This window comes from Syngnathus scovelli, chromosome 5, assembly GCF_024217435.2.
Source record: "Syngnathus scovelli strain Florida chromosome 5, RoL_Ssco_1.2, whole genome shotgun sequence".
Taxonomy (NCBI): Eukaryota; Metazoa; Chordata; class Actinopteri; order Syngnathiformes; family Syngnathidae; genus Syngnathus; species Syngnathus scovelli.
The window spans coordinates 1,763,177-1,787,969 of record NC_090851.1 but is presented as its reverse complement, the minus strand read 5'-3'; the positions used below and the strand labels follow the sequence as shown (position 1 = coordinate 1,787,969).

The 24,793-nt window shown below is 46.0% G+C and overlaps 2 protein-coding genes across 5 annotated transcripts in view; one reads left to right on the top strand and one right to left on the bottom strand.

The window, feature by feature from the left end:
- The window catches only part of tma16 (translation machinery associated 16 homolog), a 240,789-nt gene that overhangs the window by 203,359 nt on the left and 12,637 nt on the right, over positions 1-24,793 (top strand). The window lies entirely within an intron of this gene.
- The window catches only part of fbxw7 (F-box and WD repeat domain containing 7), a 36,391-nt gene that overhangs the window by 5,626 nt on the left and 5,972 nt on the right, over positions 1-24,793 (bottom strand). The window contains exons 1-9 of one of the 4 annotated variants that reach the window (XM_049720237.2): positions 24,016-24,189; positions 21,072-21,323; positions 20,475-20,981; positions 5,275-5,357; positions 4,463-4,604; positions 2,170-2,304; positions 1,048-1,171; positions 823-959; positions 289-402 (exon numbers count right to left, since the gene is read on the bottom strand). In XM_049720237.2, coding sequence (XP_049576194.1) covers positions 289-402; positions 823-959; positions 1,048-1,171; positions 2,170-2,304; positions 4,463-4,604; positions 5,275-5,357; positions 20,475-20,981; positions 21,072-21,323; positions 24,016-24,174 — 1,653 coding nt within the window. In that variant the 5' untranslated portion in view covers positions 24,175-24,189. Of the gene's footprint in view, positions 1-288; positions 403-822; positions 960-1,047; positions 1,172-2,169; positions 2,305-4,462; positions 4,605-5,274; positions 5,358-8,110; positions 8,504-18,779; positions 18,993-20,474; positions 20,982-21,071; positions 21,324-24,015; positions 24,190-24,793 lie in introns of those variants that run through there. The other 3 variants (XM_049720233.2, XM_049720234.1, XM_049720236.2) reach the window with 3 other exon arrangements.

The window sequence follows — 24,793 nt, the reverse complement described above, 5'->3', positions numbered from 1 at the left end:
CGCTAGCTCGGAATACCAACGCTGCTGTTGGACGTGCCACATCATCAGATTGAAATAAAGTCTGTATTGGCATCCATTTTATAATGTGCCACAGTATCGCCCGACAACCAAACGAGTCTGAAAGTCATTTCAAGTCCTGCGGTTCATATCAAAGACTTTGGAGAGCATCTGGCACGGGATGAAGGCTCAGTCCGCGTGTTTTTCTCTCAAACAATCATATCCACATGTGTAAATGGATAGCGGAACGTTGGATTTCGATCCGCCAGCTGGACCCAAACCAAAACGTACCTTCCCCGTGATGGCCGACCAGACTTTGAGCGTGTTGTCGTCAGAGCCGCTGACGATTCGGTTGCCGCAGAATTGGAGGCAGGTGATCACGTGGTCGTCGTGACCTTTCAGCACCTGAGTGAAGAGAGAGACTTTTTTAACATCAGAGAAACCGGCGTAAAATGTCAGTCAGCGCTGCAGGTGTAGTAGCCAGAGTTCCCCGCTGAGGTTGGTCACATGACATCTTTGAAGTCGACAGGTGGGTCCCGTCTAATAAATGTGGCCGGCCGGACGAATGCTCTTAACAGGAGTTCATCAGGGAAGCGTTCGAGGTCCTTTCATTTTCGACATGATTTAAATCTTTGTTTGAAAAAAATGGCACCTTGGAGGAATTGAGGTCCAGTTTGTTTCACCCCCAAAGGAGCTCCTCAGGGAAGTGTTTGAGGGCCATTCGTTTTCTGTCAAATTGACCTTGGTCGAAATTTGGTCTCCTCACCTAAAAGTCACTCTAAGATTTCCCCTTATCAAGATGAAGCGGCCAAAAAAAAAAGCTACCTTAGGTGATTTGAGGTTCCCTCTCCTCCAGTTAGTGTCTATTCTGTGCTGCCTGATGTAGGCACTCTTCCAGGGGCTGTGAGTGAAGCCGGGCTTGACGACTTTCCTCTTCTTGAGAGGCAGAGGCTCATCGATGCCTGTTGGTGGGCGAGCCAGAGGGAAAGATGACTTGTCATTCGCAAAGACTTCAAAGCGACGTGTCGCTGCAGAGGATTAAGCACGCACCTTCTTCCCGGCATTTTTCCCTCCAAAGCAAGTTGTCCTCTGCGAGAATGCGCCAGTAGCGACACGTCTGGGCGGCTTGGAGGAGGTCCTTGGGCTCCAGGAACGACAGCACGTACAACGCCAGCTGTGGGAACGGCGAGAGCGAGATGTGAGAAAGGCACAATGGGGGAACAGAGAGCACCTCCAGCCATAATTGTCCTGTACGAACAGGATGATGACAATGATTAATTTTTTTTCCGCATTTGCTTCATCAGTCGGAAAGAGTCAAATTGCTTCATCGCAGGAAGTTGCGGAAAATATGGACACCAGAGCTAACCGTTGCGTGACAAATTCAGCATGTGGTCAACAGATCTGGAGGCTAATTTGCTAGCGCAGACAGAAGATGCACAAAACGGATTAAAGCAGCAGCAGATTTTTCCTTATTTCATTTGTTTTTCCTCACCCTTTATTTTAAAATGTATGTATTTTTAAATTGATACTTTCTATAATGAGTAAAATATTTAGATTTTTGCTTCATATTGGTATTTCTAAAAACTACACATTTCTTTATAATTTTTTTTGTTAAATTTTGTAGTTTCCAATGGTAATTGCAGAATTTTTTTTATTTATTTCCAAAGATTTTTCTATTACCATACTATTTCCGTAATATTTTAGTATTTTTTTTATTACTTTTCTGTCTTATCTAGTATATGTCAATCAATATTTTTTGTAATATACCGTTTTAAATTTCCTCTCTAGATATTTTTTGCCAAAACCTTGTTTTGTATCAAATTTTTTTTTTGCCTTCCATTTTTTTCCCTTTTTTTTATTTATCCCAAACTTTTTTGTGACCTTTTATAAAAGCACAGGCCACCATACCAGACTGGAGTTGGCGTTCAATGGACTTTAAATAACAGGTACAGCAACTATACAATGACTTCCCCTGTTCAACAGGCATCTCCAGTCCTCTTTGAGTCACCGTGAATGACGCAAGGCCGCGGCGCGGTCGGATTAGCGCTAGCGACATGTCAGGTGTTCCCATTCAACAGCTTGATGTCTGACACAAAGCGCTAAAAGAGAACATGTGTGCGTGGAGAAAAGGTGTCGGATTGAACTGGAGGGTCCATTATATTTTCTCCTCACCTCTTTGGGCAGCAGGGAGATGAAGTCGCGTTGGAACTGCGGCTCGATGACCTGCATCATATGTTTGACCTGCGTGGGTTCACAGATGTCGATCAACTCGTCCAGCGCCAGCAGCTTCTCGGGGCCGGACCAGCTCTGCAAAAATAAAATATGACTTCAAACATACTTTCAAAATAATCACGCACGTCGAAAAGCGGCTTGGAAACGGTCGCCATGGAAACGGCTTTGAAGCAATTATTCCGTCAGGATCTGTCATGAAGAAAGCAGTACTTTTTCCACGACTTGAAACGAGCGAGTTTCGCTTCATCTCCCGTACCGCTGCAGCGTGTCTAATTGATTCTCCGATTGGAAATACCTCGATTAGGTTGGTGTCTTCGTAGCATATTCTCACCTAATATTTTATTTAATCTGATATTTGTCTTATGTCGATGCAGGTTTAAGCGAAAAAAGAGTTTTGAGGGGCCACGCTTATGTAATCTTGTCGTTAGGGCACCTTGCCGCCTTGTGTTTGGTGTCGAGAAGAGTAAACAACTCCCGACGTGCCCTCCGAAGCGACGGCGGGAAAGAGCTGCAGGCGTCCTCGCCTATTTCAGGATGCAAACACGCAAAGTGGAACACCACAAGCCGGAGTCACAACACTGACGGAGATGACGTATGAGCAGCGGCCAAGTATGACGAATGGTGAGCTAGAAAAAGCGAATTCCTCAAATAAAAATGACCCCCCCCAAAAATTCCATTCAACGCCATGTCTGACAATTTTCTTTTTATACGTCCTCCCATATTTAAATCTATTTTTGTCTAATATTTTGTATTCCAGCAAAACGCTTATGTCACACCGGCGTCCTTGGCTTATTTATGGAGCTTCTCAACATTCTGAGGAACTCCCCTAAACCAATGCGTCTGAACTTCTTGAGCTGGGCTGTTATTTGGGAGTCATTTTCGACCAGGCTGTGGATCAAATCTCGCAAATGGCCCACCAATAGAGAAAAGTGGAGCTTTTGGAAACATTTCTGTGGTCAAACTTTAGAGTCTAGTGGGGCGTGTGGAAAAACAGTGAGGGGAGGAAAATAAAAAAAAAAAGAGTTCAAGGTGCCCGTCAGGGAATTTGATGTTTTAGTTACTATGGCAAAGTGTGAAACAAATGGTGGTTGTCACGAATTAATTTTCTCTTTTTCCAATTTGAGTCGACATGGAACCCCCTCCCCCCCACGTTAAAAATGGTTTGGTCCATCCATGCCGTTTGTGTTGTTCACATTGAAATTTGTTGCGATTTGATGATTTTTACGACACGCTGGGAGCCAACGGAAAAAAATGCCGACTGGCAGAATGCATATTTGGGCTCAACACGCGTTGTCATCTATCGCTTCGTTCACGTCGGCGGCAACGCTGACCCGTTCTGTTGTTGCATCGTCGCTTTCTTTTTTCTTTTTTTTCCCTGAAAAGCCCGACAGGCCGAGACGTGACTGCGGAATGTACGGAATGTACGTTTGGCTTTGAGCCGCCTGTACAATCGAGAAGCTGTCACGTTCCAAAAATGCCAAAGTGGCCCGAGGGCTTGTCTTGGAGAAACTCACACGCACGTACGCACGGCGTAATAAGCGGCTTCAAATCTCATCCGTCACGGCTCAGACGTGAACTTGTTTGCGGTGACGACGAGAGAGTCGATTAAAACCGTACCACGCTTCCAACTAGTTATCCAAAAGCCCCGTTATAAATATGACGGATGGGCAAAGACAATCGGTTAACCGATCGCTGGGAAAAAGCGTTGGCTCCGCTCGCGGCGGCGCCGTGGAGCGTAACTGTCGGATCCGCCTCTCGAAACCTGCAAACAGACTCCCTTAATTATCCCCGGATTAGCATTTTATCCTCGGCCCTGTTAATAACAAGCTCAAAATATAATTCCGCCGTTATCGGTGCGCTCGACGTACGATAGCATCTGTTCAACTTCTTAACACCGACAACATGTCGTCCCTTCATCTGCTTTTACTCCCCCCCCCCCCTCCCACCCTTCTCGACAGCTCGGGCTAATTCCAATTCCACGCTACGGTGCCTTCCAGTGATGTGCAGGCGGGGCTGCAACGACAACAATTATGGCGCGAGAGTAAGAGCGAACTGGGATTGATGATTACTCCAGCCCAGGGTTTTTCCCGGCACAGAGAAAAAAAAAAAATGGAGGCGGCGGCTGTTATTATTTGAAGTTGGATGTTGACGTTGGATCAGAGACATTGGGGAGTCACTCTAAATTAATGATGGTTTTTCTTTCAAGTCATATGAAAAATAAAAAAGTGCTCACCTGAAAGGTCCGGAGCCATTCGTGGAGCCCCGAGGGGGGCGGGATGGTCGTGATGCGCCGCCTCTGCTGGCCCTGACCGTTGGCCGCCCGGATGTGGCCGAAGGTGGTGGGCGTGGCCGGGCACGGCACGATTCCTGTCGGGCTGGAACGATAAAAATGAATTTTTTTTTTAAAATATTTTTCTCTGTTTTACTCCTAAAAGCTTGACTGCTATCATAGCCTATTTTAATTGTTCTACGGCGGCCATTTTGAACCTGGAATCAAGTCATTGATTTTCTATAAAGGACAAAAATAGACTTTGTTAAAATGTGCCTTTTTAAACGACTTTACAACTTTTCAAACGTATATATCAGTGTAAAAAGTAGAAACATCTCCATTTCCATTTTTAATGCACGATATTTGATGTCGTCCACTGCCGTCTTTTGCGTTGCGAGAAGACTGACGCAAAAGAAATCCCCAGCGAGTCGAGCCGAGGAGGGTGGGGGGGTAGCCCAGGGTCTATTTCATGATCGATTCATATTTAATGAGCCGGGATGCCGATACACAGTCGGTTACATGGCCACGTTTACACTTAAGTGCCCGTTGCGCGTGTCTGTGTATTTTTAATGGGGGCAACATGCGCATCAAGTATTCATGAGGAACATCAGAGATGGCTGGCGGGAAAGCGTCATTCCGTTTGAACATCCCCGACGCGCTTCCTTTCGTGGCCTTGACGACTAAAACTAGCGCCTGTTAAATATTGCATTTCTTTCGATGTTGGATGATGTGAAAGGCATGTGACAGTTTTCAGATTTTTTTTTTTTTTTTTTTACCTTGGGTACTCGGGACCTTTGCAGGGCTTTTTTCCTGAAGGGAAAGATCGGACCTCGGGGCCATGGTCCAACTTTCTCTTCATCTAAGGACAAAATCAAAAAATGAGGACGATGTTAGAAATGCTGAACTTTCGTGGAAACAAAACAACCAGGAGAACATTTTTTATTTATACTTTTGCTTTCAAATCCAAAGCAAAGTTCTTCGTCAAAGGTCATGTTTATTTCACCACCTTTTTTTTCCCCGAACCGCTTCGGACGTCGTTAGCATTGTGTCTGCAGGCCGGCAAGTTAAAATCTGCTAGCCTCACATTTGTGCTAATGGGGGAGCCGAAGAACGGGGTGGATCAATATATCAACCGACGCGCCGCGTACAAAGTTAATGAGCTCCAAAGTAAGAGCAGCAGCATCAACAATCCTGAAGGTATAAAACAGCAGAATAATCTCCACGTTGTCTCTGACAGCTGTCAAGCTAGGCTAAGCTAACTGCTAGCGCACCGTGCTGCCTCCAGCCGATAATATTCAGGTTGCTAAAAAAAAAAAAAATTGTCAGTACAATAGCCTCAAAAAATTATGGATTGATTCTAACATGAAAACATTTACATCTACCTTTAAGGATCTGAAACTAACTTTTTATTTTGCACCTGCAATTGATGCGTAACGATAAACGCCGCGAGATGATGACAAGCGAAGTGCACCATGGCAGTTTTGGACCATCCGGACTCCAAGCACCGTTACAAACACTAAAATTGTCCCACGATGCAACTTGTGTGGTAACTCCGGAGAGCATCTGCATACTTGACGTCGTACTGTCTGGATCTGCAGTGGCTTGATAACAGTCGGCTCTCCTCCAGATTGGCCGTTTATTTTGTCAGTCTCTATAATTTGGCCAGTTTCACTGTGTTCCCCCTCCACCGCCGCCGCCACATCGCCCGGGTCCCAAGGGGGACATTTGGTATTTTAATTAGAACCCAAAGCATTAAACTAAAGCCAAGAATGCAGGCTAGGCTATCAGTGACTGCGCCCATTCTTTTCTGTATCTGAAAAAAGACTACAGAATCATGGCGCGAAAAGCGACTGATGGGAGGAGAGGCAGGCACGTGTACATGACTAGCACGCTAATGCAACGCCGCCACCCAAACCCCCCTCAAGACATTAAGACTGTGATCTAAAGCACAATTGATGATTTCCTTCTCCCCGCTCGCATGCGAAACGACCCTCTGAAGTCGCACGTTATTCATTCGGCGTAACCTTTTGACAACAAACATGGCGACGGCGGAGGAAGGATTAAGAATGTCGAAAACCGAGTCAATGTAGCGAGCGGCGCTGGTGCGCGTACTTAAAAGGCTCAAGGCGTGTCCATGGTGAGGGTTTTCCCATTGGGTTTACAATGAGAGCAGCTGACAACCTGTTTTCAGTGATTTCAACAGCGCCCCCTGTGGGTTTCTAAAGGTACTACATTTTTTTGCGCTTTTACGTCCAAGTTTGTGTCTCAGGAGCAGCACAATGCCCATTGATTGAAAGCAACAAATGCTAATTTTAATTAAGCATAATACAAAGCTATATTTAAAAAAAAATAATGATTATTTTGTGAGTTAAACCAAATTACAGGCTATTTCAATATGAAAGGCTGATTTGAATTACAACAGAGTGGCAATGTTCCTTCAGATTCACCTTTCATGGCTTCCAACCACCAAATATCCCAGAGGATACTCCTCCACCTCAAACAAACTGACACAGTGACCCATTATCTCAGGTCCGAGCCTGGGGGGGCAAACGTTTAATGTCACGGGAGTGGGGAGACGTACCCTCGGTGTGAGACTCGGACAGGCAACAGATCACATGCACGCGAAACAACCACTGCTGCAAAATGAGCCAATGTGGTTCAGTGTCCAGCTATTTCTATACAAGTCCGCTATTATATTAAAATAAAATAGCCTTTTGTGATGGTTTCAAGCAGACTAGTACGAATACAAAGAGCATTTTAAAGCACTGTTAGACACAAAGCAAGAAGTAGGGCAATTGTGGGGCTGAAGAAAGTCAAGTTTCTGACTTTAGAAGGTTATCTAATCAAATTCAGGTTGTTATTTAAATCTTTTAAACGATTAACCAAATGATTGTCAGTGATTGGGCACATTCTGAGCTTTGTGAAGCTTAGTTGGTAATTACTAAATTAACACACAGGCCACTTTCATCTATTTTATGACCTCTTCATTAAATATAACCATAAGGCGTGGGAACTCTCGCATTATAATTCATTAATATTATAAATCCATTGATCGTCAACGCTGTGGCTCATTTGGACTGCCGGTATATTAAAATATTGCTTACATATCCATCAACATGACCAATGATAATATTTTAAGTCATAAATGTAATTTAAAAAATAAAAAAAAAGAAATATGAGTCTTCATCCAAGAAAATCATCACAAAAATTCAAAATAAGAGCCCAACATGCAAACAACGTGTCAACTCCCGAATGGGTCCACCTTTGGCCCCCCAACCACAGATTGCGAACCCCAAGTGTCGTTGCGAAAGCACGGTGCGACAAATCAATGAAGTCCGTCCACATTTTTGTCATTTTATAAAAAAAACTCCACTTGAGTGCCGAAGCCGCTACCCGTCCGCAATGTGCCCAATTGGCGAGGTGAGGAGGACATATCGGCTTGGAGAATATACAAATAAAAGCAACGTCGAGGCCGCCCTGGGCTGCTGGAGCTCTGCGCCACGCCACTCTCCGTCCTCCGCAGTGACAGAGCGCAACCTGACCCGCGAGTGTCGCGTCATAAACACACAAAAAAACTCATAATAAAAACAGCGAGGCGACACGGTGACTCACTTTGTAGAAAATCATCTTCAAAGTGCCGTAGAACCCCATGGTGCTCCTATTTTTTTTTTTTTTTTTTTTTAGGGGGGAGCCGGTGGCCGCTTCCTTCCTGCTCAGTGACGCTGGCTGGAGTGTAGCGGTGTTTCTGCGGGGGCGGTGACGGGGCTGTGACGGCGTGAGGCCGGCGGCCGACTCGCAGGTAGATCCGACGTCGCCTCGGCTGCGAACATGCTCGGGCACGTCACCCCTCCACTCGCGTTGCTTTCAGTACAATCCCCCCGAGCGATGGCATCGAATTCAACTCGCCGTGTGGGGAGTTAACGCGCGAAGATGAGCTCCACTCGGACGCCGGCTACGAAGCGAGAGAGCCCGTGTCAACGATCCGGCGGGTGACGGCGGACTGAAGGCTCGATCAGAGCCGAGCGGGGAGTAATGACGGGGAGGGGAGGAGGAGCGGAAAGCAACGAGCGGGGGAGCAGAGAGCGAGCGAGTGTGCGTCCTCGTCTTCCTCTGCGCACGCTGCAAAAAAGACGACTCCTCCGCGTGGATCGTATTAGAGCCTCCCCAGTGGAGAGGAATGGTGCAGTCCGGCCCTCTCCGAGGATTTACACGCATCCCTCATTGGAGCACGATCTCCTTACCAACCAACACTTGTTGCACAAACAACTGATGCACGAACCACACCCTCAAACCCTTCCCTTCCTCCTCAAATGAGGTGCTGAGAAGATCATTTTGGATGAGCACACAGTGAGGAGCTTCGAAAACTGCTCCATTTGTCCAAAATGGACGTGGGCGTAGCAATTTGAGGTTTTTACTGGCAATCGACATGACTACTTGCGTTGCCAATATTTGCTCAGTCATTTAACATTTGAGCATGCAAACTTCCGAAATGCATCGGAGAACGCCGCTAAAGACCAAAACAATGAGCTCAAGCAGCAGTCCAGATGATCTCCCCAGTCCAGTTTGCGTTGTTGGTGCACCTGCTTATTTGCACACCGATTCAAAAGGAGCGATATTCGCCTTTCAGCGCTGACCACTTAACGCAGCAGATGGTTTCACTGCTCTTATTACCGACTGGCAAAAAATCAGGCAAAATTTGTATTTTTGAAATGTTCACGTGTACGATAAATACTGTCGAACGGTATCACCGTTAATTAAATCACTCTGAGAATCACGTTCTGATCACAGTTGTACTTTGGGATTAGGAAAAAATATTAATTGGGGAAAAACAAATCTGAATGGGGAAAAAAAAAAGCTTTTTTTGATTATATGACGCAAGTGCTGCTAAGCAAGCTCGGCACCATTTGTCCCTCGACTCTTCCTTGAGCGTCCAAATGACTGGCGATAATTGCTAACGCTGACCTCTGCCCGCCTATTTATTTCCTCCGCAGTCCATTGATGTCGCTCGGGAGCGAGCGAGCGCATCGCGGCGGCTCTCGCCTTCCTTTCCTTTTTTGACCCGACCCCTTCGAACATCAACGGCGCTGTCGCGTGGGTGGCCGCGCGAGATGTTAATTCGACTCCGCGCAGACGATGCTCCATTATCCTTCGCCCGTTGCCATGATTCATCATTTCCTTATTCATCAACTCCCACCCGTCCCCTTCCTCCTCACGCTTTGCATCTGTCATGCCTGGAATGAGGTTCACGCTTCCAACTTGTTTTGTTATTAGGGACCCCCCCCCCAAAAAAAAGAGGACAATCACCCGTTTAGAGACGCATCGCTGCTCGAGAGGTATTCCGGCCTCAAGTTCACCGCCCGGCATTAAACATTAGCTGGAGAAAGGCCCATTCTTCTCGCCGAGTTGGAAGGCTTCCCACCAGAAGGATTTGGGGCGGCGGGAACTGCTGCCGTCTCTCGTTCGACAGCTGTTTCGGAATATCATTCGCTTCCCGCGTCGCCAGTATCTATGTTGATATTACAAAAATACGCTTTATTTGCTTTAAATACGGTTGTGGATGTTTTTTTGCTGAGGCGGCAAAAAAAAAAAAAAAGGCCATTATTTTAATACGCTCACGCCATACCCGACCTAGCATCATATTTATCTCTTGGCATTTTTTGGTGAGGTAAGCGACCCGCAAAGTGGGCAAATATTTGAAGCTAGGTGTCGTCGGAGCGCACAGAACGGCTTTAGAAGGCGCCTCAGACGAGACGGCGGTGCGAAAAGGCCACCTCGTCGCCCAACCTTTACACAGCGCATTGGAATGCCTGGCATGCAGGAGAGGCCGCGTCGTGGCCTTTCAATGGGGCCGGCCTCTCCTTTGTGGCTTTCCTTCTGGCCCTTTTGTAAAGCTTCGACACCCCCCCCCCCCCCCCCTCCCTCCCCCGATACCGACCATCAAAACCTTAATCGCACTGGTCACACCTACAAAAACCCAGCAAAGCAAGTTGGTTTTGTTCGGGGAGGAAAAAAAAAGTGATCCTTTGATGCAAGAGAGTTTATACGTAAACGCTTATTAACGCTTGTGGGAAATTACAAATGCTAACGTTTTAGCTTGAACACACAGCCTGAAGCTAATCCTCGGTTATTAGGTACTCCCAAAAGGATAGCGTTCATGATGTTTAGGAATAAATCATCCTTTCTTAACACTTGAGGCATCCTCCAAATCTATTTTAAGGACGATAAGATGAAAATATACTCGCTTATTTGTCCCGAATGACAAAAAAATGTCACCTTGCCAAAAGATTACGCTACTAGGATTTTAATCTTCCAATGTCAATTGTTGAAAAAAAAAAAATCCATCCACTCATTTGGAGTTGAAAGTATTTTTTTTTTAATGTGGCTCTTATTATTATTTTTTTCCTGCAATGGCAACCATTTACAAATAATTGATCTCAAAGGGCGGCATTTAAATCCTTCTTCCTCTGTGTTTGTGAAACAAATTAAAGTTGAATAAGGACATGGGGCAGCTAACAAGCTAAATGAAAGGAGTAGCGCTAAGTATTTGTGGCTACGTTTGACAGCGCGGCGGGCGGCACAAAACGGGCGACCCATGTTGATTCCCAATCCAATTTCAGTCGGTGAAGAGTACGTTTGATCTCGTTTAGATGTGTCCAGCCGGCACGCCGTCAGAGCAAAGGTTCTTGTCTAAAGTGTCCAGTTTGAGATTAGCGCTATCTCTGACGGGCCACCAGCAGAGCCGCTGATAGCAAGGCCGGCCTGACTTGAAATGACACAATTTGGCCACCAGGGGGCCGTACAGGTGAACGTCAGACGGAGATTGGCGCTAGGCGAAGCATGGGAACAAGGGAATATCTTTGTCGGAAATCTTCTGGGGGAGTTGAAGTAAAATGATGAAACTTGCCGCAAGTATCACAAAGATGATAAATGGAATGATGCAAGAGCGGCAAACAGAAGACGCGGAAATGATTCAACTCCAGTCATGGTGGCTGTCTGATGGGAAACTGTGGACTTCCATTATTATCATTTTTTTATTTTAACAAAGAAACTACGACTTCCTCAATCTCGAGCCAGGCGTTTGGTCTGCAAACAGCCTTAAGCTAGCAACAGCTCGCAATGTTTTGGAAATACATCAACCCCCGTTTAGCGTAAATAATCAGCGCAGCTAGCGTAACGATTCAAACCGCTTTGTTTTGCAACAAACGCGCTTGTCGAGGGCGATGAGCTCGCCGAGAAAGGAGACGGCAAACGCGTAACGACGCGACAGATGTTATGTGAATAAATTAAAGTTTCGAAACCGCTGGATGCGCCGCGTTGTCAAGTTTCGCTGCAGTCTGTGTCGCAAACAATGTTCCGACACTCGCCCACGCGTCAAGAGTACACATAAGGCATCGTCCTCCTACCTCGTATAGAAAACAAACGCAAGGTCAAAACTATAACCGGCCATTTTGAATAGAGCTCGTAGGAGGCGCTGTTCATTGAATTGTTAGCGCAGACATCACAAAGAATAGAAGAATGCGCCGTTTAATAATGCACCACCAACTCGCAGGCATGGGTTCGGTTCTCGTGGCCTTTTGTTCACAAGACTTAGTTAGTAAAAAAAACAAAGCCTGAGACGGAGTGGGAAAAAAAAACCAACAATGTAAATGTGCAGTTCTCATAGCAAAGCGCCATGACACTTAATCTGGGCGCGCGGCCGTTTGGGAATCCCTGGGCTAAAGCAAGCTAAGCAGGATTTATGGAGCGTCTGCATCAGTGAGGCAGCAGATGGCACGGAAAAAGGGAAACATGGCCTTCGATTTGAATGATGCAGACACAAAAGCATTCAAAGTGTGCCTTTAAATCAGGGCCGGGCAGCCTACGGCCTGCAAAACACTTATCGGGAGCGATAAACGCAGTTTATCTTTCAAGCACCCTCCCGAAATTGCCAAATCGAAACAAAAATGGCCGCTTGGAAAACAAAATGCCAGGTTGCTTGCGTCTTTCCAGGCACGGCTCTGACACTTTTCACACTTGGGTTTCTTGGCGTGCAACGAGAGGGTTCTGATTTATTTTTTGGTGGCTATAGTCATGATAGCCAAATCTGCCAAATTCCATGTTGAATTAAATTAATCCGGCATGAAGGGCTGAATTTTGGGCTCCCTCTGCAATACCTCGTGAGATTTTGAGAAAAGCCTTCCAAAAAGCTAATTTATAGTTTTATTTATTTGCTCCGCTATCCCGTTTTAAATGACTCTACTTTGTTATCCGCTGAACTCCTCAAAACTATCGTTAGCGTCCATCCGCTTGACACGGAGAGAAGGCGTGGCTCACGACACTATAAATGACCTGCGCCTTTTTGACAAAAGGGTCGACCCGGAATAGCGGCCTGGCGCTTTTAATCCGGGCCGCTCCATCTGCTGCGCTTGCGTCTCCAACCACATCCGGTAGGACAGCTGTATGGTAATGGGCACGAGTGGCCGGAGGATCGGAGGGCAGACGACACCAAACAAGGGGCCCCCTTCACAGCGGGGGCGACTTGGCCGATTACACATTCAGGAAACAAATAAAAGGCAAGCCAAGATGCGCAAAAACTTGCGAGTTAGTATTTCTATTTTTTTTTTAAACGCGTGACAACTATTGCGGCCGCGGTGATTGCAGCTTGACTGATGTCAGACATTTGAAGGGTTGGCGCCGGCCGGCTACGAGCAGACTCGAATCGAATCAATACTTGAACGGACCGAGCGAGCCGCAGAGCTAATCCAGACGCCAGGATGACGAAGGACAGGCAGGGGCGTGGGCAACAGAGGAGGACCCCGCTACTCGCCCCGTACCTTCACCCCCCCCCCATCTGTAAACTTGTTGCCTGGCAACAGGAGTCTCTCCATGTCGGCCTCCGGGCTGCATTGAGCGCCTCTGGCCTCATCCGGGGGAATATAACGCTCCGGTTTTGCTGTTTATGGTGAGGCTGGCAATTTAGTGAAGACGTTTAGCAGATAGTGCTGATTAAGGCTTCAATTTCATGGGGATGACGCAACACCCCCCCCCCCCCCCCTCCCTTCTCTAAGGAACAAAGATAAGATCTCACGCAGCAATTTCATGCCCCAGCAGAGTGGAAACAATCTTTGAAGGAAACTGCAAAAGTGTCTTTAGAGTATCGGATGAGGTATCTGCCTGTGAATCGGACGACAAAACGGATTAATTGCCGTGCGGTATGACAAGACGGCATTTTTGAAAAAACCAGCAGGCCGATAACGCCGCATCGTTATTCGTTATCTCTCTATGATTACTTTCCATTCATATGTCCTCATTTGGACAAGTGAGGCGGAGCTCCAGTTTAAATCATTCTTGGTCCTTCAGGTATTTTTGACAAAACCGACTTGTTCACTATTTTACATTATTTGGAAAAGAAAGTATAGCTTATCTTCTTTCAAATAAAAACATATGCGCTAATAAGGCAGGTGTTCTCCACAGCTGTCTTTGGGCTACCGAGCAGAAGTACGAGACTCTGCGGCGGGGCCCTTGGGAGTCCGCCCCCCCCTTGCAAATTAAAAAAAAGAGGCCAGGCGGACCAGATCAGCACTTTGGCGAGAGGGTGTGAAGGAAGGAGGCACGTCGAAGATGAGGGGAGGCCAAGCGTGAAGCGCACATGCCGCTGAGCCATCAGCTTGGAGCAGTTGAGCAGCGAGCCAATAATGTTCACCGGCTATGGCGGTTTGGGAGATTTGGAGTTTGAAGGTACACCTTGAAATTTGGAGTAGTAAGTATAATATGAAGGAATAAAAAGAGAGGGAAATATGAATAATGAATAACAGGCAGATGCGTTTTAACAGGTTTTGCCTGTTCGTATTTAAATTTACAACAGACAAATTGAAAAAAAAAAAAGACATTTTGTGTGTGGGTGGCTAGGGGAGATTATTTTAATTTTTTTGCAATGTGTTAAAAAAAAAAAAAGAAAAAGACGAGCAAAACTAGCAAATAGAAAAGTTTGTCGGCAAACAAATGAGGATAAGTTTCATGAGAGAATATGTGAATGCAAATTTGCAAAACCAGGAATATGTAATACTCATGGGGGTCCTCGTATTAAGAGTAATTATTTTTTTTTAATACCAGATTTGCGGTAATTATGACTGTTAGCATAGCGATACAAATTGAGCCTGCTATTAGACCAGATTAAGTCTGGGAAAAACCAAAGCAATATTTCTTCGAGGACAAAAACGTGAACGGCAACAGGAAGTGAAAAGTGAAAAGCGACCTGAGTCATGCTACTAAATATAGAAATAAAGGGGGCGGGGTTGCCACTGAAGGCCATCGCAGAGTGAAGCGGAGGATGATTGCTGATGCTCCTTGAATGAAAGACTTTGTCTCCGCCCATTTTTTCCCAGCGCCGTCTATCTACTGGTATTTGCACACGCTTCCACCAACAATGTCTATTCCTCCTAAATAAACCTCAGGGATAATGAGGCCCGGGACACTATCATAAAAGTTGGGACTGTTAAACTGCCGTCGCTATAAAAAAGCAATTTATGACGGTGGTTGCAACGAGCACTTTCCTAAATCTCGTAGGCGCCAGGTTTAGGGGATGGAGTCTTCTTTGAAGGCGTGTCCGTAGCCTTCTGACCTACCCTGATTTACAACCACCGTTAGCTCAATGCTAATATACAATGGGGAAATTCCATAGGCACAAAGGCTAACAATTAGCATTGTCACTTTAAGCAATGTACATTTTAAACTTTGTGAATTTGTGTGTGATGTTACTCTCCTTGTAATAATGGCCATATACATTTTTATTGTATATTTTGCAAAAAAGGTGGAGAATAGCGACAATCCTATTATGCTAAAAGTCAATCTCTTCATTAATTAGACAGCGACGGTATGCTAATGTGCTAAAAACACGGCGTGGCATTCAGATGCGTCTTCCAAATCCAATCAGACCATTTTGATTAAGTGTTGGTCGGCGCATCAGTGAAGAATTCTTTTTCCCCCTCAAACTAAACTTTGAAACTAACTATTTCATTTGATTGATCTTCAGCAAACGACCTTGTGACGAGTCGCCCGGAGATGCCTGGCACGTCGGCGGCTTCATTTTGTCGCGCCAAGGACTCCTTCAAACTTACTTAATAATGCAGCGTTGAGAGTACACTCACAATATAAGTGGAATATTTACCCGAGCTTTTAGTGGTGAAAATTTGTATGCGAGGAAAAAAATAAATATATATATAAGAGAGGCTGTGCTTCCTAATCAGCACAACTGTCACTTTGGCAGACGGGCTTGAGGCGTGTGTGTTAAGTGGCCGCAATATTACAAATTAGCCGTGCCACATAGGCACGAAGATCTTACAAGTAGATAAGAACGGCCAACATATGCCAGGGAAGATTCCCTCCTCTTGAAACATGAAGGACGAGCAAAGACCAATATAACGTTGAGGCCATGCTGCCCCCTAGAGGCAGCAATTAAATATTTAGAGCCCCCATGAACCAGAAAGCACTGTACCAGCAAAAATCAACCATCTCAAGTCAAAACTGTCCACCCAAATAAATAACCTTCATCAAATACTGCACATAATGAAAAAATGAAATTTCTCTTACCTGTGTGTTCACGTGGTTTCACGGCAAAAGGTCGGCAGTAGGACACCGAGGAGAGAGGAGAACAGATTTTTTGTTAGTGACAGGGTCGTGGAAAATCTATCGAAGGTGAAGAAGTCTGAATCTTTTGCAGTGTAAAATTCAAAGTGACGTGCGCGTCTTTGTCGTTACAAAAAACAAGTTGCCTTGGTATTAAATCAAAATTTGGGTAGGCCGGGATGGCCTCCTGCTTTTAAAAAAGGGCAGATCAATGAAAAACTGGCTTTTCATAAGAAGTCATACTTAAATTTCGTTTTTGTGCTTCTGTGCATTTTTTACAGTGTGCAGAAAAGCCAGTCGTGGAGAAAAAAAAAAAAATGGCGGAATGAACTTATCAAATCTGACGTGTGGAGCAACAAGCACTTTCTCTCACTGGCCTGCAGGTAGAGAGAACATAAAAAACGAGAAAATAAGTGTACCAACAACATGAAAATGTTGATTGGGCAACCTGAGAGAGCGACTGGGATGATTTAATGGTTCTATCAAAGGACCTTTGTGTGACTGCAGGGCAGCAGGGGCGTAATTGGAGGTGTTTATTGTGGCCCGCGTGATGCCATGTTTTGTTGCCGAGGCCAACTCTCTTTTGGCTCGAGCGAAAAATCGATTTCGCCCCGAGATTGCTATCCGGCGGAATGTATCCGAGGAGGGCTTTTACTGCACAAAGAGCAATTTCCCGTGTTTTGGCTTTAGGAGAAGAAAAGGATGAAAAGTTGGACTGAAAAGAAATTCGAGTTTGCTGTCGGGAGCGTGAACATGGTGATCTTCAAATAAAACGGCTTTTCCAACCCAGCAAGGTTAATAAATGTGCAAGAGGATCTGGCGAGTGTCCATGGAGCAAGGCGTCAAAGGACTATAGCGGACATGCTTTTCTACCCGAGGTCAAACGAAGCGGCACATAGCTCGTGTAAACGAAATATCATCACTTACTAACTTGGCAGGGATGTTACCAAGGTCATCCAGGGGATATATTCCGTTGTAGAGTAATTTAAGGTCGGCAAACTGAGGGTGAGCAAGCCTGAGCTGTCTGAAAATTTCGTGTGACTTCGAAACATCAGATTTTGTTCAATTCAAGACAAAAAAAAAAAAGTGACAACAGCGACCTCTACTGGACAACGACATCCGCCGTACGTCTATGAACTGTCGACATAAGCTAGGCGCCGAATCCTCTTTCGATTTCCGCCCGGCCATCTGGCACGCCCGCTGAGGTATGTAGATCCATACACACGCACGCACACACCTACAATACCGTTCCCTTACTGCTGTTAAATATAGACGCACTTGATACCGCGTCGGCCAAACGCGAATACCGGCCGGGGAAGAGGCACGACGACTCCGGCTTGTTTTTCTTCTTCGGCTTTCCGTGCACTTTGAACGAAAGAAGCGGCTCTTTTGTGATATCAAACAGGAGGGGTGAATTGTAGAAAAGATGCAAAACAAGATATGGGGTGGAAGAACTTGGGGGGGGGGGGGGAAAGGGGCAGGGCAGAATAACATCCGGAGAGGTCAAGGAGTGCAGTCAGCAGGGTTGAAAATCGCCCCATCGGGAAAACTATATTGGTAACAAGCCTGTTAAAGAGAAATTTAAAGGCCGTCATTAACTGATGACAAGAGCACAGCTTGAGCACCTTGGAGAAGGTCGCTCATGGGAAAATGACCCTGAGAAAAGACAGTATCCATTTTGAAAAGATTTAAAAAATTTTGACATATTGGGCCAGACACCGGCGACGTGGAGCTGACCTGGGCACTCCTAGATCCGAATGGGGTATGTGGCCCAGAATAGCCAAAGGCAGATGACCCCCCTTCCGACCCCAAGGGTCCCCGCTTGTGTTATTCGAAGCCCGAGAGCGACGGAATTCAACCTCCTGCAATATTCCCCTGCATGCTCCTTATTTACGTTGAGCTAACGGCTAAAGGCGAGATGGATGGCATTTGTGTATCGACAATTAGTTAAATGCAAACAGCAAATGGATTTAATTTATTTAAAAAGTGTTTTGAAGTTACTGTTAAGGTGAAAAAATAAATCAGAAAGAGTGTTGTTATCAAGGATGAGAAATAGAAGTGGACAAAAACAGAGATTAGCTAGCTTCGGAGCTAGCTAACACCACGCGGCGGTGGCAGAAATAAGCTAGGTTATTATTACCAAATCAACCGACAACTGTGCCGCACAGCCGCCGACGGAAAGATGGCGCTAAGTGCCTTTAGCCCCGCCCCCGAAATCTAACCACACCATACCCCAAACAATCCAGTTGATTTAAATGATTGCTTTAGTTGGGTTTGGCATAAATCAAACACACCATAACAAATAAATCTTAAAGGTTGATTGTGGCAGTTATGCCACAGCGACTTCCCGTTTAAAGTATGACGCATAATGTCTCTCGCAACGTTTTATCGAACCTAAAATTAGACTCATCGGCGACAGACTTTGTAAGGTCATATGCGGGGGGGGGGGGGGGTGATTTTCTGATATTCGGATTATTTGATATAGAATCACACGAATAATCTCCATCTTTTGGAATTTATCAGCAGATAGACAACTTTGACCAACTTCATGATCTTCAAGATTGTTGAACTTTCTCAAGTGTGATTTTTATCTTAATGATTATTTAAAAAAATGACTAGAAGTGAAAGATTTTTTGTCAGTTTCCATGGCGGCACACTCAAAACATTTGCCACTTACCCGTCGGCGGCAGAAACCCTGAGTGATGATGTTAATGCTAAAAATTCGCAGGATTTTCTGAGGCGGTAAGGGATCGGCCACATCGAGGGTTTTGCCTTCCGGCGGCGCTTCGGTGGAAGTCCTGTCTTTGCCATTATTTACGTTCTTTCTACGGGCGCCGCTAGACGAGAAACGGGGAATGGGGCAATGCCGCAGCATTGCAAAAGCCGGGGAGGAAAGAAAAACTAACAAATCACATTCCAGCAAGAAGTCAGGAAGCTAAGCGGTACCGACGCTTGACTCCAGTCTGGTCCAAACTCCCCCGCTGACGGGCCGGGCCCCCTTTAATAAGTGTCTGGCCTGTGATGTCACTGGCGAGCAGCTGCCGCCCGACGCGTGGCCTCCCCCAACCCCGCCCACCCGGAGACGCTGTGGAATCTGCTCCCATGAACTTTTGGTGGCGGAATGCTTCATACCGTGGCGCACGTGTCTGATGAACTTCCTCATTGCGAGCATACTCGACCCCCCCCCCACCCTTGTTTGTGACCTTACAACCCAACAGCGGCGGACATTCCAGGAACTATTATTTTATTTATTTCATAATATATATATATATATATTTATTTTATTTATTATTATTTAATTATTGTTGATCATTTTAAAAAATATAAATTTTATATATTATGAATTAAAATTATTTAATAATGACTAAATGACAGAAACAAACGCCTGCAAGAGCGTGCCAAGCAAAATGATCACAACAGGGTGGTGGGGGGGGGGGGGGGCGGCAAACATGAGCAGTCGACAAACACACAGTGGCCACACAAAGAATTATGGGGTTTAACCTCTCTTCTATTCTCACATCCGCCATTGTTTGAGGAGGATTAGCGCGCCAAAACGTCGATCGGAGCCGAGCACGGAGGCCCGACAGATGGATGGGCTCTTGCCAATTCACTACTAACTCTCGTGAAATCCATTCCTGCTTTGTTTTTACTACTTGTATCGAAGTGTGACTGTAAAATCAAGGTACGTACGGAACCCTGATATTTTTGCTGCCATGTTTTGTGCAAACATGTAGCGGTAGTAGCTCATGAACGGATATCGTCGTCGTAATGGGTTTATGGGTGAATTTCCTCCCCTCCCTCGCTCTTTTATTAAAAATAAGCACTGCACGGGAAAAAAAATTGTAGCTGCAAACGTGGCCAAACATCGGAAGCATAATTTTTAGATAATGTAAGCGTGAATGGACAGGCAACAGTTTAAGGAAGTGTACAGTCCAGTTTGTCAAAGCATTTGGGTAAATGCCGCCCCCTGGTGGAAAGGGAGCGGCACAATACAAGTAACAACAGCTACCCATAGCAAACAAACAGCGCAATATCTTAAATAAAAACATATATAGTCAGATATTTGAATGCAAACAGACAAGACTAACCATGTAATTCAAATTAGTAGATTATAGTACTGTTGTGTAATATTTGTTTTGTTAAAAAACATAAATGTTGGGAATTTTCTGGAAAGCATTAACAAACTCTCTTGTTGATTTCAATGGGCAAAACAAATTTTTAAATCATTTTGTCCATTATTTTTAGAGCCAATCAAAAGGGAAAGGTGCAGTAACCCACTACGGTCAAGAGAGGGCGCCAATTGCTAACAAAAAACTGCAGCTGGATCGGCTGACGACAACGCTTCCAAATACGAGTGAGGTGTGACGCTTACCTTCTTGTGGGAGGAGCTTTGGTGTGAGTCCACATTGTTGGTGGCGACGGTGGCATTGTTCCTGATGGAGGGAGACATCAGCCCTTCCTCTGCTTCCTCATCCTCCTCTTCCTCCTCCTCTTCGCGCCCGCTCTCCGCCGAGTGCTCAAAGTCGTCGCTGTCCTGGTCCATCTCCTCCTCGTCCTCCTCTTCCTCCTCCCTCGTCCTCCTCTGCTCCTGCCCCCCCTCTGTCCTCTCCTCTTCCTCCTCCGCCTGGTGACCGCTACTGCTGTTATTGTTCTCCTCCTCTTCCTCTTCCTCCTCCTCGTCCCCCTCCTCCTCATCCTCCTGAGTGCGCTGCCTCTGCTCGGCCCTCCACGTCCAGCGGGGTCCTTTCTCGGCCCGGTTCACCTTGCCGGGGGGAGCATCCTGGCCTCCCCCGCCGTCCTCCGGGGGGTCGTCGCCGGGGGCAGAGTCGCCGGGCGCCCATTGCGGTCCTCTGTCCACGTCCTCCTGCGAGGTCTCAGGCTGGAGAGTTGGACAAAGCGGGACAATTGGAGCCGTGTTCACATATTCAAATACCTGCGTGATTTGGGAATGTAAAAATGTCAGGGTCACCTGTTGGCGAGGCCGCTCCTCGTCCTCGAGCACCCGGTTCATGTGGTCATCCTCGTCGGCCTCCTCTGCCGGCTGCTGGGGTGCCCGAGCGGCGGAGGAGGAGGCGTTACCTCTCGTCGCCGGCGCCCCGGAGCCCCGACTCCGCCTGCTGCTGCTGCCCCCCGACAGCAGATCCTGGTTCATTTCCAAAAGCCAGCTTGCTACCTCCTGCACCTTCGCTAAGCTGTCTGACGAGGAGAAGGTCTTGACATGCTGCAGGGGTGGCAGAAGACGAGAAAGAAAACACGGTCAGGATTGGAATCAGATAAGTTGTGATGAATGGAGAGAAAAAAAAAAAATCTAAAAAGGCTGTATTATTTCTCTATGCCACAGTGTTTTCAAGCTTTTACAAGAACTCTATTGATTAGCCATGCGGCTCACACAGTTGGATTCAGATATTTGGAAATGTCACGTTAAGTTCGTCCAGGAATACAACTCCAGGAATTGATTCCACGAGGAGGGGGTCAACAACCAAAAATGCTCCAAGAGGCACTCTGACCCATTTCCCGAAGGGATAAAAAAAAAAAAAAAACATCTCATTCTGCAACTGGCAGCTTACTTGTTTTAAAATGTTTGTTGCTTCGGACAAATGGTTCAGACTAGATGTGGAAAATTACCACAAAACAACAACGACATCTTTGTTTCGAATGAACGAGTCAAGAACTGAGTCGAGAAAATTAGTCAAGTTGATTTGTTCCCTAAAATACATAAAACTTTTCATGTTCACATCCGGCCTTGTAAGCTCATTTTCATGGGCTGGGCAAAAGTAGACAAAATCTTCTCAAGTCATAAGACAAGAGAAAAAATTTCCGGGAAGCTCGCACACCCTATTTTGATCAAGTTTCAGGAAGAAAAGCCGTTCATTTGACTTTGAGGACAATGTCAGCCGTCACGCGTGGTCTCAGCACTGCGGTGGGAAGCATTAGACAAATCTCAGATTGCACAGAACCCCCCCTCGGGACCACCGCTCCGCAGACAACCAAAGGCTATGAATAGTTAAAACTTTTACTGTGGGATGTGATTGAGGTTGAAGCACTTTGGTGTTTGTTGCTTCTTCTCTGGTTTTAGCTCATGCAAATGTTGCTCATTATTCCCCGACTGTCGGGGGAAAGTTGTTTATCATAACAATAAATGTTAAAATTAGCGGTGGCTACTTGTTAAGTGCTAAGTTCTTTAAAAAAATAAAAATTAATTTAAAAAAATAAAATAATTAAATATCTAAAATTTTATTTTTATATATTTATATATATATATTTATATTATTTATATATTATATATATATTTATATTATTTATACTATATATATATAAAAAAGGGAATTATGGGGAAAAGTGTAACCAGGGATCCACTGTGCCCCCGGCGGCCCCCCCTCTAGCTCCACCCGTGCTCACTTTGCATCTATGAACATTTGGTAAACATTTGGTCAACTGCTGATGGTCCGTACACGCAATTCATCCGCGTCGGGCTGTGGCTAACGTTTGACACCGAGCAGAAGAATTTAACGACTCGCTGTCAGAATGTTTCATTCTGATGCCCCGCCGACCACGACGACTTCTGTAGAGTTTGATCAAGGACCTGGAAGCGATTAAGGCCGACAGTCAATCTCGAGGCTTTTAGAGACGGTCTACCAACCATTAGCGCTTTCCGCACAATTAGCCTAACACCAGACACTGAAGAGGGCAACACTTTAGAATCTTCTTTGCAGGTGTGCGAAAAGCACACAAAATGAAAATGGCATAAGTGTGCGTCTTTCGGAGCACAGCAGGTGAGAGTAGACAAGATATTGACTTTCCATAAATGCGCACAAGTACTACTAGCTGCTATTGACGGCGTCCACTTGACTTGAAATGCAAACTGGTTAAGTCAAAAAGGAGAGGGTCTCAAAACGTGGTTGGCGGGCCGGGGCGGGCCGGGCCCCCTGCGATGGCACCGACAGTCTCACAAATTAAGAATTCTAAATTGGGCTGCCAAGTCAATTTAATACTTTTTTAAATACATTTTTTGTATTATTTTATATATCATATATTTATATACTATATTTTCTAATTATAAACCTATTATTTTTCGGTAACACGTGTTTTCCCGGAGTTGCGCTTCTCCTTCCAGTCCATCCGTATTTGTTTTCTTGGCCTCTCCAATTCCACGCAGAAGCTCTTAATTGATTTTTCTATTTAGAGTCGGTCCCTCGCGTGGTCCCACAGGAAGTGGAAGCGCCGCGTGAAAAGCCATGATTTTTTTAAAACGTGTGGATATAAGTAGCCGACTTTAGTTTGAACTCAAATCATTGTGCGAGGAATTGTTTTGTTTCCACGCTCGGGAATGCTTTGAAATTGTGAAGAAAAGAAAAAAAATTCACTTTGAGCGATTCTATTGTTAATTGTGTGAGCAAAAATTGTCTTGGAACCTCTGCGACTTCATAACCTGGATTGTGAAAGTGGCCTTCATTCACCCCGAATGAAAATCAGCATTTCGCTGCCTCTCAACTCGTTGGACAGAGAAAGGAAATTGGAGAACGTGTGCAATCTTGTTTTGCCTGTTCCTTGTTCCTTTTAGGAGGGGGGGGGGAGAATTTGTTTGTCCACTTGAGGAGGAGGAGCGCCAATCACTGCAGCCAGACTCGAGCAATCCATTTGAAACGACTGATTTGGAGCACGCTGTTGTCAAGGCTGCCGTTTCCATTAAAGAATCAATTAGCGTGCTGCTCTCTGATGCAACACTTGTTCGAGTTCAAGTGTTTCAAAGCGCCCGAACAAATACGCGAGGCCACCGTGCTCATTATTCTTCCACATTTCCATTTTTCTCAACGAATTTTATTTTTATAATGTTTTGAAGTTTGACCTCGGCGTCGGTTCGCTTTCGCCGTCTGAATTTTGGTACCGCGAGACGCAAACGTGAGCGGCGGTACCTTCGATTTGGGCCGGTTGCCGGTGGTGGCGAACCGCTGCAGCTGCTCCGAAGTGTTGCTGCAGGACAGGAGGTCCGAGCAGCACACGGTGCGGCCCAGCCTCTTCATCAGAGAGGAGATGATGCTGCTGCAGCCACAGCCGCACATCCACTTGCTCATTAGTGGCGCTAAATGAATCAATAAATAAACTCAAGGAACAACCCCCCCCCTCTCTCTTCCTGTTTGTGTAATCTCTTCAAGTTGCCCTCACTTCCGGCTTCTATTTTGCTTTGTATTCCGCGTGGCGCCGCTTCCTCGGGTACTCCGTGTCACGGATGGGGTTATCTTCGGGCCGCGGACGAACATGACAAGGAGTTTCTCGCCCTTGCCAATCGACTCCTCCCGACTCAGGCCGCCGCGCACTGAGGATGCTCGATCCTTGTTCGACACTGTGTACTCGCGCACTCCTCCCCCCCCCCACCACCACAAGCCGCTACGCTCAGACTGAGCTCCTCCAAGTTGCCGATGAGGGTGCTTTCCTCCGAATGACATTTGAGCTCCCGACGCTTCCATTAATCGGGAGGGCGGGCGGGCGGGCGGGCGAGCGGGGCGGTCTGGCGGAATCAAACGAGAAATGCAAAGCCACTTTGCATGCGATGGTGCGCTTGTGTGTGTGTGTGGGGGGGGGCATCCAGGGGTAAAGTAGTTAGGAAGCTGATGCCAACAGGGCACGGGAGATTACGATTGTAATCGGTCAAAATGCTCCGGATGACCGCTTTGACCAAACAGCAGCCGTTTT